This window comes from Bos grunniens, chromosome 5, assembly GCF_055505025.1.
Source record: "Bos grunniens cultivar Pamir isolate PY7600 chromosome 5, Bosgru_T2T1.0, whole genome shotgun sequence".
NCBI lineage: Eukaryota > Metazoa > Chordata > Mammalia > Artiodactyla > Bovidae > Bos > Bos grunniens.
Window position 1 is genome coordinate 112251258 of NC_141169.1, and position 18358 is coordinate 112269615.

The 18358-nt window shown below is 49.5% G+C and overlaps 2 protein-coding genes and 1 long non-coding RNA gene across 4 annotated transcripts; 2 read left to right on the forward strand and 1 right to left on the reverse strand.

The window, feature by feature from the left end:
• The first annotated feature begins 59 nt into the window (after positions 1-59).
• MIURF (mitochondrial elongation factor 1 upstream open reading frame) lies at positions 60-2878 on the forward strand. Its single transcript, XM_086402929.1, has 2 exons — positions 60-154; positions 2598-2878. The coding sequence occupies exon 2, from the start codon at positions 2626-2628 to the stop codon at positions 2836-2838; it is 213 nt and encodes a 70-aa protein (XP_086259055.1). The 5' UTR covers positions 60-154; positions 2598-2625; the 3' UTR covers positions 2839-2878.
• Positions 60-14965, forward strand: MIEF1 (mitochondrial elongation factor 1). The gene is made up of 6 exons (XM_086402926.1): positions 60-154; positions 2598-2954; positions 8546-8696; positions 10367-10544; positions 10743-11005; positions 11532-14965. The coding sequence occupies exons 3-6, from the start codon at positions 8553-8555 to the stop codon at positions 12336-12338; spliced, it is 1392 nt and encodes a 463-aa protein (XP_086259052.1). The 5' UTR covers positions 60-154; positions 2598-2954; positions 8546-8552; the 3' UTR covers positions 12339-14965.
• Positions 3923-18253, reverse strand: LOC147373105 (uncharacterized). Of its 2 annotated transcripts, none has more exons than XR_015164525.1 (2): positions 17957-18253; positions 3923-8758 (listed from the first exon to the last, which is right to left on the reverse strand). It is a non-coding gene; the product is annotated as an uncharacterized LOC147373105 (long non-coding RNA). The 2 variants fall into 2 exon arrangements; XR_015164526.1 differs by having other exon boundaries at positions 7736-7987.
• Between the last annotated feature and the right edge of the window lie 105 nt (positions 18254-18358).

The following is an 18358-nucleotide window of genomic DNA, read 5'->3' on the forward strand; positions in this document are numbered from 1 at the left end:
CACCGTCGGCTTCCCGGCTCCCTTCGGTTCCTCCTCTCAGCTCCGGTCGCAAGGTCGTGGCCCGGAAGTAAAGGGGCCATGTTGGTGGGTGACCCTAGGAGAGGTACCGGGCGAGAGGCGAATCTCGAGTAGAGGAAGTGCGCGCGGTCCTCAGGTGAGCGAGGGGAGGAGTGACGGCTAGGGGTGGGGGTTCGCCACGCCTTCTCTCAGGGTCGCTGTTTGAGTCCCCAGCCCGGCCGGGGCCCACACTACCGGCCTGATCACCGGGGGTCTCGCCCCAGGCTGCCCTGGGTTTTCCCCTGGAGGCCGCTCCGGGGCCTCGCCCCAACCTCCGGAGCTCTCCCGGTGCCCCAGAGCCGGCCTGCCCCAGCCTCAGGGTCTTTCCACCCTGGTTCGGTGCGATCCCCCCAGGTAGGGGGAGGACCTGGGGACCCTCCAGGGCCCAACCGCCCATTCGCCTGTCGACCTGGTAACAGCTCTTGCATGCCAGTCCCCTCCTACTTCGTAAAACACTTTACTGTTGATTTCTGGGTTCATCTGTCCCACTCAGGGAGACTTGGCGCCGAGGGGCGCTCTTCTGCAGTTGAGGGTAAAGGGAGGAGGACGGTGGCTGGCTCACCCTCGCGCAGCAGGCTCGCAAGGCCAGAGGCTGACGGTAGCTGACTTTGGGCCCAAAGTTTAGACCTTTTTACCAGTCAGATACCTCTCCCATTCAGTCTCATTTCTTTATTTCAGAAAGAGGGGTGATCATTTTTTCCACACAGGGACACTGTGAGCGTCCTTCGTTATTTTTTGAGCCCTCGGTATGTGCCAGGCGCTGAACTGGGAAAGTCTGTACAGCACCTAGAAGTGCTGTATGCATGGTAAGATCCCAGCCCACGGTAGTTTTCATTCCACAGGCAGGCAGAGTCGGGGTCGGAAGTGCACCCCCCCTTTACAGCCCTGCCTGTGGGCGAGTTACTTCTCTCTGGCAGCATCAGTTTCCTCCACTTAAAATGGAGATAACTGGTGACACTAGAATTGTTGATGGAATGAGATGTCACGTGGGACCTGCTTGGCCAGTGCGTGCTATAATAGTAAACAATCAATAAACATTAACCATTGTTGTTATGAACCCTGTCCACTTCATAAGTTCCTCAGTTTAAATGTGATAATGGATGACAAAGCACTTTGCAAATGGTAACACTCCTAGTTCTGTAAGGGTTTATTGTTACTGAAGGTAGATGATGGTGGTTTATGTGTAACTAAATCTGATACTTATTGAACATTTACAAACACACAAGGGGAGGTAGCATTAATCATAGCTGCCACAATAGATGGCTTGGCATATGCTGAGTGCTATTCTAACCACATTTAATCCTCATACTAACCATATGGAAAATACAGTTTTAATCCTCATTTTACAAATGAGGAACTAAGGTAAGCCCAGAGAGGTTAAGAAACTTGCCCAGGGTAATTAGCTTACTAAGTGTTGGTGCTAGGATTCAAGTATGACTGAGGCCCCTTGTGGTGAAGTTATATTACGTGTGCTTCTTCCCTGGTGGCTCAGATGGTAAAGAATCTGTCTGCAGTGCAGGAGACTGGGGTTCAACCCCTGGGTCGGGAAGATCCTCTGGAGGAAGAAATGGCAACCCACTCCAGTTGCCTAGAGAAGCTAGGCTCCAGAGGAGCCTGACGGGCTACATACAGTCCATGGGGTCACAAAGAGATGGATGTGACTAACTAATATTTTTACTTCCTTTCACTTTACATGCGATATCTCAGGCAAGTTTCAAAATAATCCTATGAGGTAAGTACTATTAGCATAAAAGTACATAGCAGTATATAAATGTAGATAGCATTATTTCTATTTTACAAGCGAGGAAACTGATGCTCAGAGAGGTTATGTACTTTGCTCAAAATCATATGGCAGGTAAGTGGCAGAGCCAAAATTCAAGCCCAGGTAGTCCAGCTTCCAGTCCCTGACCTTTCAGCGTAGCTGGTAGTTTCCCAGGAGCAGGAGTCTGTAGGCTGGAATCTAGTCCCGGCCCTGCCACTAAGTCACAGTGTGACCTTGAGGGGGTCTCTGAGACCTGGATTAAAAACTACAGAATTACTGGTGACTCAGATGGTAAAGAATGTGCCTGCAACAAGAGAGACCTGGGTTCAATCCCTGGGTCAAGAAGATCCCCTGGCGAAGGGAATGGTTACTTACTCCAGTAGTCTTGCCTGGAGAATCCCATGGACAGAGGAGCCTGGCGAGGTACAGTCCATGGGTTTGCAGAATCAGACATGACTGAGCAACTAACACTTTCACATTTCACTTTCATAGGTCCTTCTGGGCTTTCCTGGTGACTCAGTGGTAAAGAATCCACCTGTCAATGCAGGAAATGTGGGTTCAGTCCCTGGGTGGGGAAGATCCCCTTGGAGAAGGAAATGGCAACCCACTGTAGTATTCTTGCCTGGAGAATCCCATGGACTGAGGAGCCTGGCAGGCTACAGTCCAAAGGGTCACAAAGAGTCGGACACCACTGAGCAACTGAACGAGAACAACGGTGTAGTTCCCTTCTATCATTAATTCTGATTCTAGGCTTCTCTTTCTTCCCTCCTGTGTATAGCTTGACGCCCAGCCCCTGTCAGTCCCCCATGGCCTCATGGAGCCGAGAGGCGGTGCTGAGTCTCTACCGGGCTCTGCTTCGCCAAGGCCGACAGCTTCGCTACACTGATCGAGACTTCTACCTTGCCTCCATCCGCCGTGAGTTCCGGAAAAATCAGAAACTGGAGGATCCCGAGGCCCGGGAGAAGCAGCTGGAAAAGGGCCTGGTCTTCCTCCACAGCAAGCTGGGAGGGATCATTTAGGATCCTCTCCTTTCCCCTCCCATCCTAATTCCAAGGGAAAGAGGACACAGGTGCCTTCCAGAGACACGCCTGCCTCTCTCCCACCTCCACCTCACAGATGCATTAAGAAGTCTCAGGTAGGTAGGCCTGTGTTCCTGTAGGTTTCATTTTTTCTGATACAGGGGACCAGGAAAGGGAGAATCTTTCCTTTTAGGGGCCAAAGTTCTTCAGGCATACTGAAGGAAATACCAACATAAATAACAGAATGTTCCCTTATAAAATGCTCCCAGTTAAAAAGGCCCTTAGTTTCAAGTCCTACTAGGGATCATTTTTCTTCATAGAACATTTAATGTATGAAAATGCTAGAAAAATTACTGGTTAAAACTTATATCTTGTTCCATCTGGCTCATTCTTCAGTGGATTCAGTTCTCTTGAGGATTAGATCATGTTCCCCCAAACATAACTATGTGGTTTAGTCACATAAGTCCAGTCCTACTCTTTGTGACTCCATGGACTGTAGCCCACCAGGCTCCTCTGTTCATGGAATTCTCCAGGCAAGAATACTGGAGTGGGTTGCCATTTCTTTCTCTGAGGATCTTCCCAACCTGGGGATTGAACCCAGGTCTCCTGCACTGCAGGCAGATTCTTTACCAACTAAGCCACTGGGAAGCTGTAAACATAACTATACTCGGTTTCAAAAGTCTCTAAAGCAAGTATAGTGTCCAGACCTCAGAGGACTGCCTTCGTGGCTCTGCTGCTAACAACTGTGGGATTTAGGGCAAATCATTCAATCTGTCCAGGCCTCCATTTCCTCATTTGTAGATGAAATAGCATCCCACTCCAGTATTCTTGCCTGGAAAATTCCATGGACAGAGGAGCTTGGCGGGCTAGCTACAGTGGGGTCGCAAAGAGGACACGACTGAGCACCACCACTAAAATAGTACCCACTTCTTCAGCTTATTGCAAGAGTTAATGAGAAAATGCACAGAGTGCTTCAATGGTTCTTGGCCGGTGGTATGTGAGCTCTGTTTCCTGTCATGCCAAGGTGACCAGCAAGTTCCACTGTAACCTGATGACTGTATTTAATTCAGCAACTAGATGGGGAAACAGTGGAAACAGTGTCAGACTTTATTTTTGGGGGCTCCAAAATCACTGCAGATGGTGATTGCAGCCATGAAATTAAAAGACGCTTACTCCTTGGAAGGAAAGTTATGACCAACCTAGATAGCATATTCAAAAGCAGAGACATTACTTTGCCAACAAAGGTCTGTCTAGTCAAGGCTATGGTTTTTCCAGTGGTCATGTATGGATGTGAGAGTTGGACTGTGAAGAAAGCTGAGCACCGAAGAATTGATGCTTTTGAACTGTGGTGTTGGAGAAGATTCTTGAGAGTCCCTTGGACTGCAAGGAGATCCAACCAGTTCATTCTAAGGAGATCAGCCCTGGGATTTCTTTGGAAGGAATGATGCTAAAGCTGAAACTCCAGTACTTTGGGCACCTGATGTGAAGAGTTGACTCATTGGAAAAGACTCTGATGCTGGGAGGGATTGGGGGCAGGAGGAGAAGGGGACGGCAGAGGATGAGATGGCTGGATGGCATCACTGACTCGATGGACGTGAGTCTGGGTCAACTCCGGGAGTTGGTGATGGACAGGGAGGCCTGGTGTGCTGCAATTCATGGGGTCGCAAAGAGTCGGACACGACTGAGTGACTGAACTGACTGAATTGAAGACAGGTGACTGGAGTTGAGACTGAGCCAGGTCTAGAAGGACATCCAATCTCCTGTTGAGGAAGTCGTGATATCTGATGAGGGGGTGGTGGGCACCACAGCTTTGTCAGCCGGGGAGTGATGTGGATGAGGGGTCAGGGCAGGGGCAGCATGCAGAATAAATCGGTGAGAGGCCCCAGAGGGGGTGAATCTGAGCAGATGAGTGGAGGGACTGAGGCGGTGGGGTGGCTGCATGTAGGTGCAATGTGGGCAGCAGGGGACTTTACCAAGTGGGGGCTGGTGTAGCAGGAGGAGGGAGGATGAAGGATGACTTTGAGGTGGAAGGCATGCCAGCTGGGTGGAGGGTACTGTTTTCAACAGAGAGGGAAGGCAGGAGGAGCCATGTGGAATGGTTTTGGGTTGATTGGCAGACCTGCCTTTGGGAGTAAACAGCAGGTACGAAGTGATGCCCACTTCCCTATGCCTGCATAGGGAAAGTGGAAGTGAGTACTGAAGACTTTGTGTTCAGAGTCTGTTTTGAGTGTGAGTCGCGTTAAAGGTTGCTGCCACTACCTCCTCCAAAAACCAAAAAAAAACATAGACTTAGTAGCTCACGGGTGGAACAGATGCATCAAGTCCTGTCTGTCAAGTACTGCTGGCCCTGGGGGCAGTGAATGAGCCAGAATGGTCCTGGGGCATATGGTCTAGTGGTTCGTGGAGCGCAGATGGGTACAAGGTGGGGCTGCAGGCTGTTTGGGACCCCTGTAACCTGCACCCCAGCACCGTGAGCTCTAGGTTCAACTCACGACTGCACAGCTTACTCTCATGATGACTGACCTATGCCTCAGTTTCTTCATCTGACAGGGGAGCTAACAATGTGACTGACCTCATGGGATTGTTGTGAAGAGTAAGAGAGCAAAGAGGGGGAAAATGCCCAGCACATGGTACATGCTCAATGTATGTTAGTTCTTATCATGTATACTTAAACCAGGTCATGTTTAGTTCGAATCATATGACCTTTTCAAGTAAAAGAAGTTGGAATGTTCAGAGTTCTGTGTTGTCATCCTAGGAAGCCACAGGGCCAGTGTTACTCATCTCCGCCACTGCCAGTACACGGGGTGGTGAGTATGTCCGTTCCCATTCTTGTGTCTGAGGAGGCAGGTTAAACACCGTGTCTGAAGTGTCAGCAGAGTTCACATTCCGCATCCTCAGCCCTGCCCACTGGGACAGTGGTTCCTCCTCTTTTTTTAAATACTTTTAACTAGTTGTATGTGTACAGTTCAGTGGTGTTAAGAATATTCATCTTATGATGTAACAGATCTCCAGAGCTTTTTCATCTTGTAAAACTGAAACTAAACCACAGGGCTCCTTCCTAATTGCGCAAGGACCCAGGCTCCTTCCCCCTTGTTAGGCAGAGCTCCTACCCTTCACTGGCTCCCAGCTAGTAGAGCACGGCCTGAGTGGAGGGTATACTGTGGATAAGCAGTTTCAACTGGAACAGGTTGAGTTCAGTTTTAGAAACTCTGATCTCCCTGGGGGAGCTTGTGGGTGTTCTCTCTTCTTGCTGGTTGCTAGGTCATCAGCACCACCTGGTCCTTGGATGGGGCAGGGAATATACTGCGCTGGTGTAGAAAAGCCTTTTCCCAAGTCTGCTCAACGTAATAGTTTTGGTCTCAAGCCCAGGATGGCATCAGTGTGGGTTTCAGAGACCGTTCCTGGCTCCATTTCAGAAGGTGAAATGGACCTCACAGGACAATCTGGATTGCTGAGTGCCTTCTGAAACGTGACCTTTGTCCTGTGGATGGAAATCGTAAAAGACTTGATAGCCCACGTTCGTAGAGTCCTTTAACAGTTGATAAAATGTTCACGTGCAGTATTTTAGTAGCTGTGTTGTCCTTACTACAACCCTGTGATTTAGGCCGTGCAGGCGTCATTATCCCCTTTACATAGCTGAGGGGCTGAGTAACTCATTTGAGGTCACCCAGCTAGTTAGTCAGGGCTCAATGGCAAGTTCTCAAGATTTCTGACTCTAAGATTTAGCCTCTTCTGTCGTGCCACCTCACTGCCTCATTCTCACCAGCCATCAGAGGGTCAAGGACTAAATGGCCCAGAGAGGCTCCTTCCAGCTTCCGCGCAGAGGGGAGCTGGGCCCTTCTTGCTCTGCTGTATCATATGCAAGGATCATTTAGGAGATGGTTCTCCCTATTGTAAATATATCCCTAAAGAGCCTTTTGTTTTAAAAGAAATAAAACAGTGGTTGGAATAGAAAATGGCAGCCCGCTCCATTATTCTTGCCGAGAGAATTCCATGGAAAGAGGAGCCTGGCGGGCTACAGTCCATGGGGTCGCAGAGTCAGACACGACTGAGCGCACACAGAACAGTGCTCATCATTCTGTATGGGGACTGTACCTGTCAGCTTTGTCCTGATTGTGTTAGTTTGTCTCAGTGGCTGCTGGAGGGACGATAATGGCTGGAGTTCCTGCCTGACCACCTGCAAATACAGTTTCCCTCTTCTCAGCCTTGCTTGCTCTGAGCATTTGAAGTGGAAGTGTATTTAATTTGGCCAAGTCTCTCATCCTGTCCCTGAACCCGAAGCGTCTACTAACTGCAGAAGGTGAGAAGAGAACAGAAAAGTGCCAAAGTGGTGAATTCTAGTTCGAGAAAGAGTAAGGCTCGACTGCAACTGCTGCTGAAATAAGTGGGGTCAGAAATACTCCTTCCTTGTTGAGGAGGGCAGAAGCATGCGGTGTGAGGTGAGCAGTGCTCGGTTGTAAGGGTATTCGAAGGAGATCACTTCACACTGGCGGGCGCACCAGCGATCTTGCCTCTCTGTCCTCCCATTCTGGGTATACGGGTGAATGGTACACAACTGTTTACAGGGAGTTCCTGGGATACAGGGCACGGGGGGAAGAAGCAAGCAGTGTGAAGCGCCGTGCTCAGATCTGAGCCACTCTGTCATCCCTCATCTGGGTTGGGCCCAGGGTTTTAAGTCCATGGGAAATGGGTTTTTGGGGGGATGAGGGGAACTTCAGTCAGGATGACCCCGTTGTTGCCAGGGAACGAAGGTGAGCTCACCCTGCGTGAACCCTGTACGGAGGCCAGCCTCGTCTGCACTGTGCCTGTGAACTCCACTCGGGGGGCCACATTTTCAGCGCATTTTTCAGGTGCATGTGAACGGGTGGATTTTCTTGTTCTCCAGTTAGCAGCTTAGTCTCCAGCAACCGTCGTGTTTATTCAGTCTCTGCCCCAGAGCCAGGCTCACCTGAGCTTCTCATGGTCCCCTGCGCACTCTCCCCGAGAAACAGCATTTGTCAAGTGGGACTGTCCGCAGAGAGTTCTTTTCTTCTTTGGCCCTTCCTCACACATGGACTTGTAGTTACACCTCCATGTGCCAGGGTGTTCAGTCCGTGTCATCGTTGTTACCGTTGTTCGCAGAAAGTTCGCAGAATAGGAACAGTTTGATCTGGGCGAGGGTAGACATGATAGAGGAGGAAAAGCATCACGCTAGGAGTCGCGAGTTGTGCACGTGGCTCTGTCATCCCTTTTCTCTGAGCCCTCTGACAAGTCACCTCCCTGTGTGTGAGGGGATGTGATGGGACTAGATGGGCCACCTCTAATTAAATGAGACCTTCTCTGCTCTTCTTTCCACAAGCAGTGGCCGAAGGATCAAAGCACTATCTGCGCTACAGTGTTGGGAAAGGGGCCGGAGGATTGGGTTTCATGGTGGGGTTTTCACTCTAATACAAGAAAGGGTTGACCATGAGCTTAGTGCTCTCTATAATCTCAATAGACGGGTGGGGTGGTTTTCCCATAACTAGCATGATCATTTCCTCCGCCTGCATCTAGGTACATCCAGGACACACTACCTCCCTCCTGGCCCTCGAGCGTGGAGCCCTAGAGTCAGGAGGATTTGGTTTGCTGGAACTCAAGAGTACCCTGGACTGGCCCAAAGCAGGAGGGAGGAGGAGGTCTGTTCTCAGGGTCGCAGATGGTGACAGCTGTGTTCTGCCTTCGTCCTCAGGTGCGCGATGGCAGGCTCTGGTGAGCGCAAAAGCAAGAAAGATGACAATGGCATTGGGACGGCCATCGATTTTGTACTCTCCAACGCCCGGCTGGTGCTGGGGGTCGGAGGAGCAGCCATGCTGGGCATCGCTACGCTGGCGGTTAAGCGGGTAAGTGCACTCAGCCCAGGCCAGGCATTGGAGAGGTGGTGAGGCTGCCAAGTGGAGCTGACCTAGAATAAGACCGTGATACTGCTAATGGGAATGTAATATGGCAATTTGACATTATTAGACAAGACCTTAAAAGAATTAAGTAAATGTGCTTCTAGGATCCTGTTATAAAGTAACTGTTGGAAATACAAAGAAAGAAGTTTATCCCAGGGTTAAATTGCAAATAACCAAAATAGCTTCTTGTGACCACCTTACTTAAAATAGCAGCACCCTCACCACACATATATCCTATTTCCCTTTCCCGCTTTACTCTTAATTAACACCTGTATCTGCCTGCTTTTGCTTGTTGATTATGTATCTGAATCCCTGTACTGGACTGCAGACTCCATGAAGGCAGGAATTGGGTTGGGAAACTGATTTATTTTGTACACCTAGAACAGTGCCTGGCACAGAGTAGCCATTCAGTGATGTGTTTGTTAAATAAATGGATCGGTGTTTGACATTACGGTGCATTGATAAGGTACAGTGTTGTATCATCAGAAATTGTACCATATTGTTCAGCCCTGATTCATTCTTAGTGATACGAGGAGTGATAAAAATGACAAGTAAAAAATCAGTTTTTTAAGGTATATATAGAGGAAGATTGGAGAAGGCAATGGCAACCCACGCCAGTACTCTTGCCTGGAAAATCCCATGAACGGAGGAGCCTGGTAGGCTGCAGTCCATGGGGTTACTAGGAGTCGGACACGACTGAGCGACTTCACTTTCACTTTTCACTTTCATGCATTGGAGAAGGAATTGGCAACCCACTCCAGTGTTCTTGCCTGGAGAATCCCAGGGACCGGGAGCCTGGTGGGCTGCCGTCTGTGGGGTCACACAGAGTTGGACACAACTGAAGTGACTTAGCAGCAGCATAGAGGAAGATGCTAATTATATAAATACATATTTCCAGAAAGAAATATACCAAAATATTAATAGTTATCTTCTGGCGTGACTTCCCTGGTGGCTCAGGCAGTAAAGAGTCCACCTGTAATGCAGGAGACCTGGGTTGGGAAGATCCTCTGGAGGAGGAAATGGCAACCCACTCCAGTATTCTTGCCTAGAGAATCCCTTGGACAGAGAAGCCTGGCGGGATACAGTCCATGGGGTCACAAAGAGTCGGACACGACTGAGCAACTAAGCACACAGCATGGCACTTAGTCTGTCAGACCCTGTCATGTCCTGAAATGGGTACTGAGGCCCCGAAAGCACCGATGGGGCCTGACTCAGATGTCAGCCGCTCCTTGTGGGGTCCGGCTGGTGCCTGTGCCCCCAGAACAGAGAAGTGGCCCTGTGGACAGGTCCGGCAGGGGCACAGGTCTGACCCACGTCAGGGAAGCCCTGGGGCCTGGGTGGAGGAGGGGGTGTCCCCGAGTCACCCAGCAGGGTCTTATGAATAGAACTAGTAGAAATTCTGAGTTTTTTTTTCTGGGTTTTGACATTATAGATAAATGTGTTTCTTACTTATTTATATGATTTAGTATTTCCTGAGATTTTTCTGTGTGGAGCAAAGCATTCCATAATCTAAAATAAAATGACATTACTGAAAAGTAGTAGTGGAACTCAATATGGGAGAACTGGTGGGAAGCAGGAAAGAAGGTCCACATGCTGGGTCCTCTCTGCTCTTTCAGATGTACGACAGGGCTATCAGCGCCCCCACCAGCCCCACCCGCCTGAGCCATTCAGGGAAAAGGAGCTGGGAAGAACCAAACTGGATGGGCTCTCCCCGACTGCTCAACAAGGACATGAAGGCAGGCCTGAGCAGGTCCCTGCAGGCCCTTCCCACAGGCTCCTCTGCCTTCGACACAGGTGAGGAAGGCTGTTTCCCTCTGGGACTCATCTCGGGCTCTTGGTGCTACTCTTGCCCTCAACATGTTTCTTAAGGACACACACGCCAGGCACCATGCTGGCCTTTTGTGCTAAGCCCTTCTCCTCTCTGGGGCTGAGGCAGCTGTGGATGAGCAAGCATGGGATGAGCTCACAGGCCTCTCTTTCTTGCCTTGGCAGATACATTCTGCCCGCCCCGGCCCAAGCCATTGGCCAGGAAAGGCCAGGTAGACTTGAAGAAGTCACGACTCCGCATGTCCCTGCAGGAGAAACTTCTCACTTACTACCGGAACCGGGCGGCCATTCCTGCCGGCGAGCAGGCTCGGGCCAAGCAAGCTGCTGTGGACATATGTGCTGAGCTCCGGAGCTTCCTGCGGGCCAAGTTGCCTGACATGCCACTTCGGGACATGTACCTGAGTGGCAGCCTCTATGATGACCTGCAGGTAACCAGGGGGTGCTTACGAAGGGTAGGGTGGTTCTGACCACGATGCTTCTCAATAGTGCCATTGGGGCAGAAGATCAGTGTCCCAGGCTTGCCAAAAAAGATTAGTCTTACTCCTTCTGAATTCTGCACATGTGGTAACATTTGATCCCTGCCTTTAACTCGTTTCAGTCATAAAACTTCTAGGAAGCTTTTAGAGGCTTCCTCCTTCCTTATTCTTGTTCCAGTTTCTCCTTCCTGGCTTTCTGTCTTCTGGGATCTTGAAGGCATGGAGGATGTTATATGTACTTCTGAGTCCATAAACAGTGGGGTGTGTGGAACGAGCACAGGCTCTAATGTCTAACAGACCTGGGTTTAAGTCCTCACTCTGAATTGATGTGGTCATGTGCAAGAATTTTTAGTTTCCTTTTTTGCTGGGTTCAGAGGGTGGTGGTGGGGGATACAAGATGGTGAGACCTGTGTTTGGGGAAACTTGTCTCTTGAGGAGATGAAGGTCCCTCAAACCCTTTTTAATTTTGCTATAATAGGTGGTGACAGCCGACCACATCCAACTCATCGTGCCCCTCGTGTTGGAGCAAAACCTGTGGTCATGTATCCCCGGGGAGGACACCATCATGAACGTCCCTGGCTTCTTTCTAGTTCGCCGGGAGAATCCAGAGTATTTTCCTCGCGGTAGCAGTTACTGGGACCGCTGTGTAGTAGGGGGCTACCTTTCTCCGAAGACGGTGGCAGACACGTTTGAGAAGGTAGTGGCTGGCTCCATCAACTGGCCGGCCATCGGGTCCCTCTTGGACTACGTGATTCGACCAGCCCCGCCCCCAGAGGCCCTGACTCTGGAAGTGCAGTATGAGCGGGACAAGCACCTTGTCATTGACTTCCTGCCATCAGTGACCCTTGGTGACACTGTCTTGGTGGCCAAACCACACCGGCTAGCCCAGTATGACAACCTGTGGCGGCTGAGCCTGCGTCCTGCTGAGACGGCGCGCCTGCGGGCCCTGGACCAGGCCGACTCGGGCTGCCGCTCCCTGTGCCTCAAGATCCTCAAGGCCGTATGCAAGTCCACTCCGGCCCTGGGCCGCCTCACTGCCAGCCAGCTCACCAATGTCATCCTCCACTTGGCCCAGGAGGAGGCTGACTGGTCCCCGGACGTGCTGGCCGACCGCTTCCTGCAGGCCTTGAGGGGGCTCATCAGCCACTTAGAGGCCGGCATTCTGCCCAGTGTCCTGAACCCCAAGGTGAACTTATTTGCAGAGCTCACCCCTGAGGAAATAGACGAATTGGGATACACTCTCTATTGCTCGTTATCCGAGCCAGAGGTGCTGCTGCAGACGTAGGGCAGGTGAAGGCCAAAGCAGGTGTCGGGTGCTCAGGCCCGATTCTCTGTTAGAAACACTTGGCTACATAGTTGGTGCCTCACAGGGTCCCTAGGTGCCTCCTGTCTTGCTGGTCATCACCCTGGTGATTAGATTCTAATCTAATGGCAGATTAGAATGCCATTTCTGTCTCCTCTTTTCTCACCTTCCCTTTCGACTTTTGTTATCAAACACTGTGCTCCCTACTCTTCCCCTCCCCATGCTCCAGGCTAGTTTTCCTTGAATGAACTGAGAAGGTGGAGCCCTAGCCTGAGCTGTGGCGACCACTTGGTATTTTGCATCTTGGCCAGCCTGCCCTTTTTCGGTGTCTGCTCTGTCTTTCCTGCCTGTTCACATCTTCTGTTGCTCTTTTTTCCTGGAGCACATCTGCCTAATTAAGATGTTGCCTTGCAGTTGACTGTCACTGAAGTTAGGATTGCATGTTTCAAACTCAACTCTGCAGGGAGTGCTCAGACAGTATTTAGGATTTCCGGGGATAAAGCTGGTGGAAAAGCTGGTCTTTGACCCAAGTTCCTGGAAAAAAGAAGCCCACCCCCACCTCTTGACCAATTCATATCCAGAAGGACCAAGAAGGTCTCCTGGGCACCCTTTTGGCTGCCGCACAGGGGAGTGAGGGCTCACGGTAAACTGGATGCAGAGTTATTCGGAGACTGTCTCTCAGTGGCCATTGGTGAGAGTGCAGGTGGGTGAACCTGGAGGTGGCGGTGGGGTCTGCGTGCCTGATGTCTGTGCCTCACCTGGGGCTGCTCCCGTCCGGCGCAGGCGGAAGGGCTGCTGTTGGCCCCTCCCTGCCGTATTGCTAATGAGGACAAGGCCTTCAAGGACACAGTCTTAGTGCGTGAGGTTGACAGGCAGCTGACCATCAATGACCAATTCCTCCCTGTCAGGCCTGCGTTTCTCGGATATTGCCTTAGCCCAAGAACAGGTCCAAGAGCCAGCCCAGTGTGTGCCGTGTGAACATGAGGGAGTGTTTGCTGAACTCTGCAGGCATCACCAGAGGGCAGGCAGACATGCACAGACCTCCTCCCTCCATCCCGTCTCTCACCCAGCACCTGGGGAGATCGGTGCTACCCAGGAAGAGCACATGGCTAGAACACATGAGAGGGAGGTGGGTACTTCCCACATTCCTTCTTGTTTTCTGCTGCTAAAATTGCACTATTTATTGCAATGTAAAAAGTATCCTGAGAGTGGGGAGGAATATTTAATATACAATGTCAGTGCATCTTGTTTTGTGTGGTTTTTTTCCTGTTTGTGGCAGGAGGCTGATGATAATTCTATTTCTGATCTTCCCATCCAGTATTTTGTTCTCCCATCAAATCTTATTTTTATTCTTACTACCTCTCCATCAATGAGATTCTGGTGAAGCTCTCTGCAGCTGTCTCATTCCTTTCCAATGACAGCGACATGAAATGACTCTTTAAATAGCATTGAAACCTTAGCTTCCCTTTGAATTTAAGGTAGAGACTCCTGTCCCCTTTTTTGTCATGGTTTAGTAGGTTGAGCAGTAGGGTTAACATTGGCTATATTTAGAGTCTTCCTGTCTCTTCTCTTACATACATGCAAAGGCCCCCTGAAATGGTTCAGTTGTTCCCTTTGTATGAAGACATTGAGAGAGAATGAAAAACAACAGCCCCGAAGCCTGAGAGAGGTTCTCCCTCTTGGCTGTTCATCAGAGTCAGACCGGGAGTTTACAACGCTCTGTATGCCTGAGTACCACCCAGGGTGACTAGTGTAGAGGCTGTGGGGTGGAGCCGAGCACTGATGCACCCATCTACTGTCATTAGAAGAAAAGGACAGGGCCACGAGTGTTTGAAAAGCATTCCTTCTTGTTTTTCTTCATTCAGAGAAAGGATCTGGTTTTCCCCATGTGAATATTAGAAAACCTGGAATTTTCCCAAGGTGTCTCTGACCTAATTCTATATAAGACATTGGATGGAGACTCAAAAAACAAAAGACTTTAAAGACCAGATCCCAAATCATCTAAGCCAAGTGTAATTGTGATTTGAGTTTATCTCCGAGCACCTTTCTACAGGCAGCTCCGTCTCTTACCTGTTTTCAAAAACCAAAATGCCTAACTCTGCCATTTCACAAGCAAGAATCTCTTAGCGGTCCTCAGAACTAGAAGCAGTGGGAATTCTCGACTCTAGTCCTGGTGGATTTGCTGACTGAGATGGGGCAAGTCCCATCATCACATGTGGATGAAGTTCAGTGCTTTGAGATTCTTGGATGGAGGAGGGGACCCCCCACACACACCTACACACACACACTTTTTTTTTTCACCTTTGGGGAAAGATGTAGGGCCTTTCCCTGCCTTTCTACTCTGTAACTTTCACCTTTGCCTGAAGTAACAGCATCTGCTTCTACTCCATCTGGAAATTTTTTTGCACCATCTAGGTTAACAAACCACATAGTTAGCTTAATGCTTGAAAAAAGACTCATCATCTCGAAAACCCAATCAATTCCAAAGTGTATTTTGGTTTTCCCTGTTGCCCCTTCCTAAAACATGAGTTCAATTCAAAGTACTTTATACTCTTGGTTGTGACTTTTTTTCCAAATAAAAAAATAACTGAAGCTCATGTTTGGAAAAATTGTGTTGTGAGACCTATAATCTTTCCTCTTGGGCTCAGCCCCTGTGGTCCTCCTGTTCATATTCTTGATTGGCTGGTGTTGCTCCCTGGTACTTCACTCAAGTTGAGAACGCAAATGGTTTTGATGAGGAATCAGCTTCGGGATCAAGAAGCCCTGGAGAGGGTTGGGGGTGGGGATGTGTGAGCGGGGATCCCTGCCATGTGTCCAGAGGCTCTGTTGTGGCACATCTTTGAGACTATGACCCTGGCCGAGAACTGCTCTCACAGGACGTGTTAGAACCCTGACCTTTGAGCCGAAGCTTAAAGCCAAAGAGAATGGTAAGAGGACCCAAGACTAGAGCTGTGAGGCGGTAGCCCTCGTAGATACACTTAGCTGATTGGAAGAGGCCAAAATATCAGAGGTGTGTGTTCTGGGGCTAACTGTGTACAGTGCGTTGCTTATCTCTTCATTACAGTCACCTCATGCTCTCTATTCTTCACCCCTGAGGCCAGGCCCACAACATGCCATCCAGTCATTTGCCTGCCCTTCAATAAGAGGTTACTATGTCTGGAGGATAGGTTTGGAATCCAGCACCAGTCTTTTCTGTCCTGTCTGGGCTAGGTCCAGAGAGAAGCAGCTTAGCCCTGAGACCCAGACAACTACTATCCTTTTTCTCCTTGAGGGAAGAAATAAAGCCGGGGAATGTGCTGTCTGTCTACAGCACGGGAAGACGAAAATAAAGAGTTTCCAACAGCTTTGGCTTGTGTGTGTGGTATGAAACATTTTCCTACAGGACTGGGACTGGTTCTCCATTTGCAGGTAGGAGACACTTTGAACTGGGTTACCATAATGGAAAGGATGGGATGACCTGCTACTGGAGTCATTCTCCCACCACTCTGCAGTGTCAGTCTGGAGCAGGATTACTTTAATTCTCAGCCATCGATATGGTCATCTGTCAAGAAGCACTGACAGCTCCCTCCATACAGCAAATGGAGGACATGTCCCCCAGGGTCCTTGGTGACACCTTTGGAACACTTGAGTAGTGGCCCAGGGGTTCTTACTGTCTTTGCACTAGACTAGATGCCTTATGTATGTCGAGATATTTGTGATTCCTCAAGGGGAAAGAAAAACCGCATCTAGTATGCTTTGCCTATACTAGTTGTTCAGTTGTTGATTTCATCTCTGTAAATAATAGTCCTCTGAGGAAGCAGGATGATGTAATGGAGATGGGGACGGGGGACCTAGGAGGTTCAGAAGACCTCAGTTCTAATAAAAGTAGTAATAGGAACTATTTATCCAGCACTTATCAGATACCAGGAGCTTTGGCTCAGTGCTTGCATGTATTATCTTACTTCATTCTAAGCATACTCATCATGAGCCTCATCTTACAGATCAGGAATCAGACTCAGCAAGGATAACTCACTCAACCAAAACGTCTCCACTAATAGCCAAATTTGGGGGTATTTGCCCCTAAAAATCTCTCAACTCCTACCTCATACTGCCTTCACGGCGCAAGAACACTTCATCCCTTTAGTCCTCAGTTTATCACTGAAAAGAAATTGTTAGGCTAAACCGAATCAAGTCAATAAAATGGTCAGTAGTCACGGAGGACAGTGCTTCCTCAATTTTTCACATCACAGTCCTCAAAGGAATATTTGTAGAGCCCACTTAAGTGGATGGAAGCAAAAACTCAAGGTTTCCACCTCTACAGGGCTTTCCTCACCACTCTTAACAGTTCCCCAGTAGAGAGTGCAACACACACACACACACACACACACACACACACACACACACACACGTCGCTCAGTCGTGTCCAACTCTTTGCGACCCCATGGATTGTAGCCCACCAGGCTCCTCGGTCCATGGGATTTTCCAGGCATGAATACTGGAGTGGGTTACCTGTTTCCTTTGCCAGGGGATCTTCCTGACCCAGGGATCAAACCCAGGTCTCCCGCGTTGTAGGCAGACGCTTTACCGTCTGAGCCACCAGGGAAGCCCATTGAAAACACAGAAGAGTAGGAGTAAGTTTCAAAAGGATTGTCAGTTGAGATCTTTTATAGAAGAAATCTACTTCCTAGAAGTCAACTCGCCAATTATATGCACAGTTGGAGACAAGAGGCTGCATTAAAAAAGGTCCAACTGGAAAATATCTCGGGTACCCAATTAGATCCAGTTATTCTGCGTCTGTGGATTTAAAATGATCATCATCCACGGTGGAATAGATGTGTCCCTCGTTGCTTAGAAAACCCACAGCTAGCTTGACTGAGGCTACGAACATGTGTTGGAGTTGGTTCTTGAGATCCTGAACACAAACTACCGCAATTGGGCATTGCTGGGAAGGACTTGCTGGGAAGCGATTGTGCCTTGGAGTTACAGCGGTGGGAGATAATTGAAACTACCCGAGAGACAGCAGCTTAATAAAATCTCTCCTTGTTCTTAGCGGAATTCAAACTACATAAATGGAAAGAAATCTCCCCTGTAACAGAATAGCAATTTATATTTTAGCAAAATGGATTATGTAAAAATACATTGGGCTGTAGGATTATGCATCTCCTCGACTTTTATAGTCAAAAGTAGGGACGCGGAGCTGGCCTTTGATGGTAGGTGGGCACAGATGAGGCGATTCGACTGACGTCATCAGCCAATCTTTTCACAAGTGTCTGCATGAAAACGACACTGTGAAAACGCACACACGAAGTGGCACTTCCTTTTGCCTTTTATCTTCGGGCCTGAAACTGGTCGCTAGTTAGGGGCTTCACTGAGAACGGCAGGAAAGGACTGCATGGCCGGGACCTAACGCCATTATTTGGGACGCACTAGGGGAGGGCTGCCCCAGTCAATCAAGACCGGCTCCGGGCCGACCGGCCTGAGAAAACCACTGCAAAGCGTTACAACAGAAAAAATCGAGTGGGCGACAGCGCCAGACGGCGGGAACCTCACCGGCCGCTCCGCCCCTTCCCGCGCAGATCAGGAGCTTGAGCCAATAGAAATTGAAGATATATATGACTCACCGTGCCTGACCAATCATCTCGACGCGCTCTCTCCTCCATTATCTCGCGCGAGAACCAGGAGACCGTCTACTTCACAATAAAAACCTTTCTTGGGGTGAGACTTCTTTCTCCACCCCTCGAGCCAACGCCGGAAGTGAGTGTACGGATCCCTCCGCGCTCTCTGGCGGAGGCCTGGAGTGACTCTTTGATTTTAAAAGCCTTGTAAAAAAGTGCACCTTTTTCCTGAAGCCGTAAATAAAAAACTTAACAAACTCCCTCTTCACTGATATGCCCTAGACATAAAAGTCGGAGATTTGTAAACGATCGGGGCGTCGGAGAGATGACAATACGTGGGCGGGAGGTGCGAGTCACGTGACGGCGGCGGAAGGATGTGGTCTGTGATGCGTCCTCACAGAGGCAGAG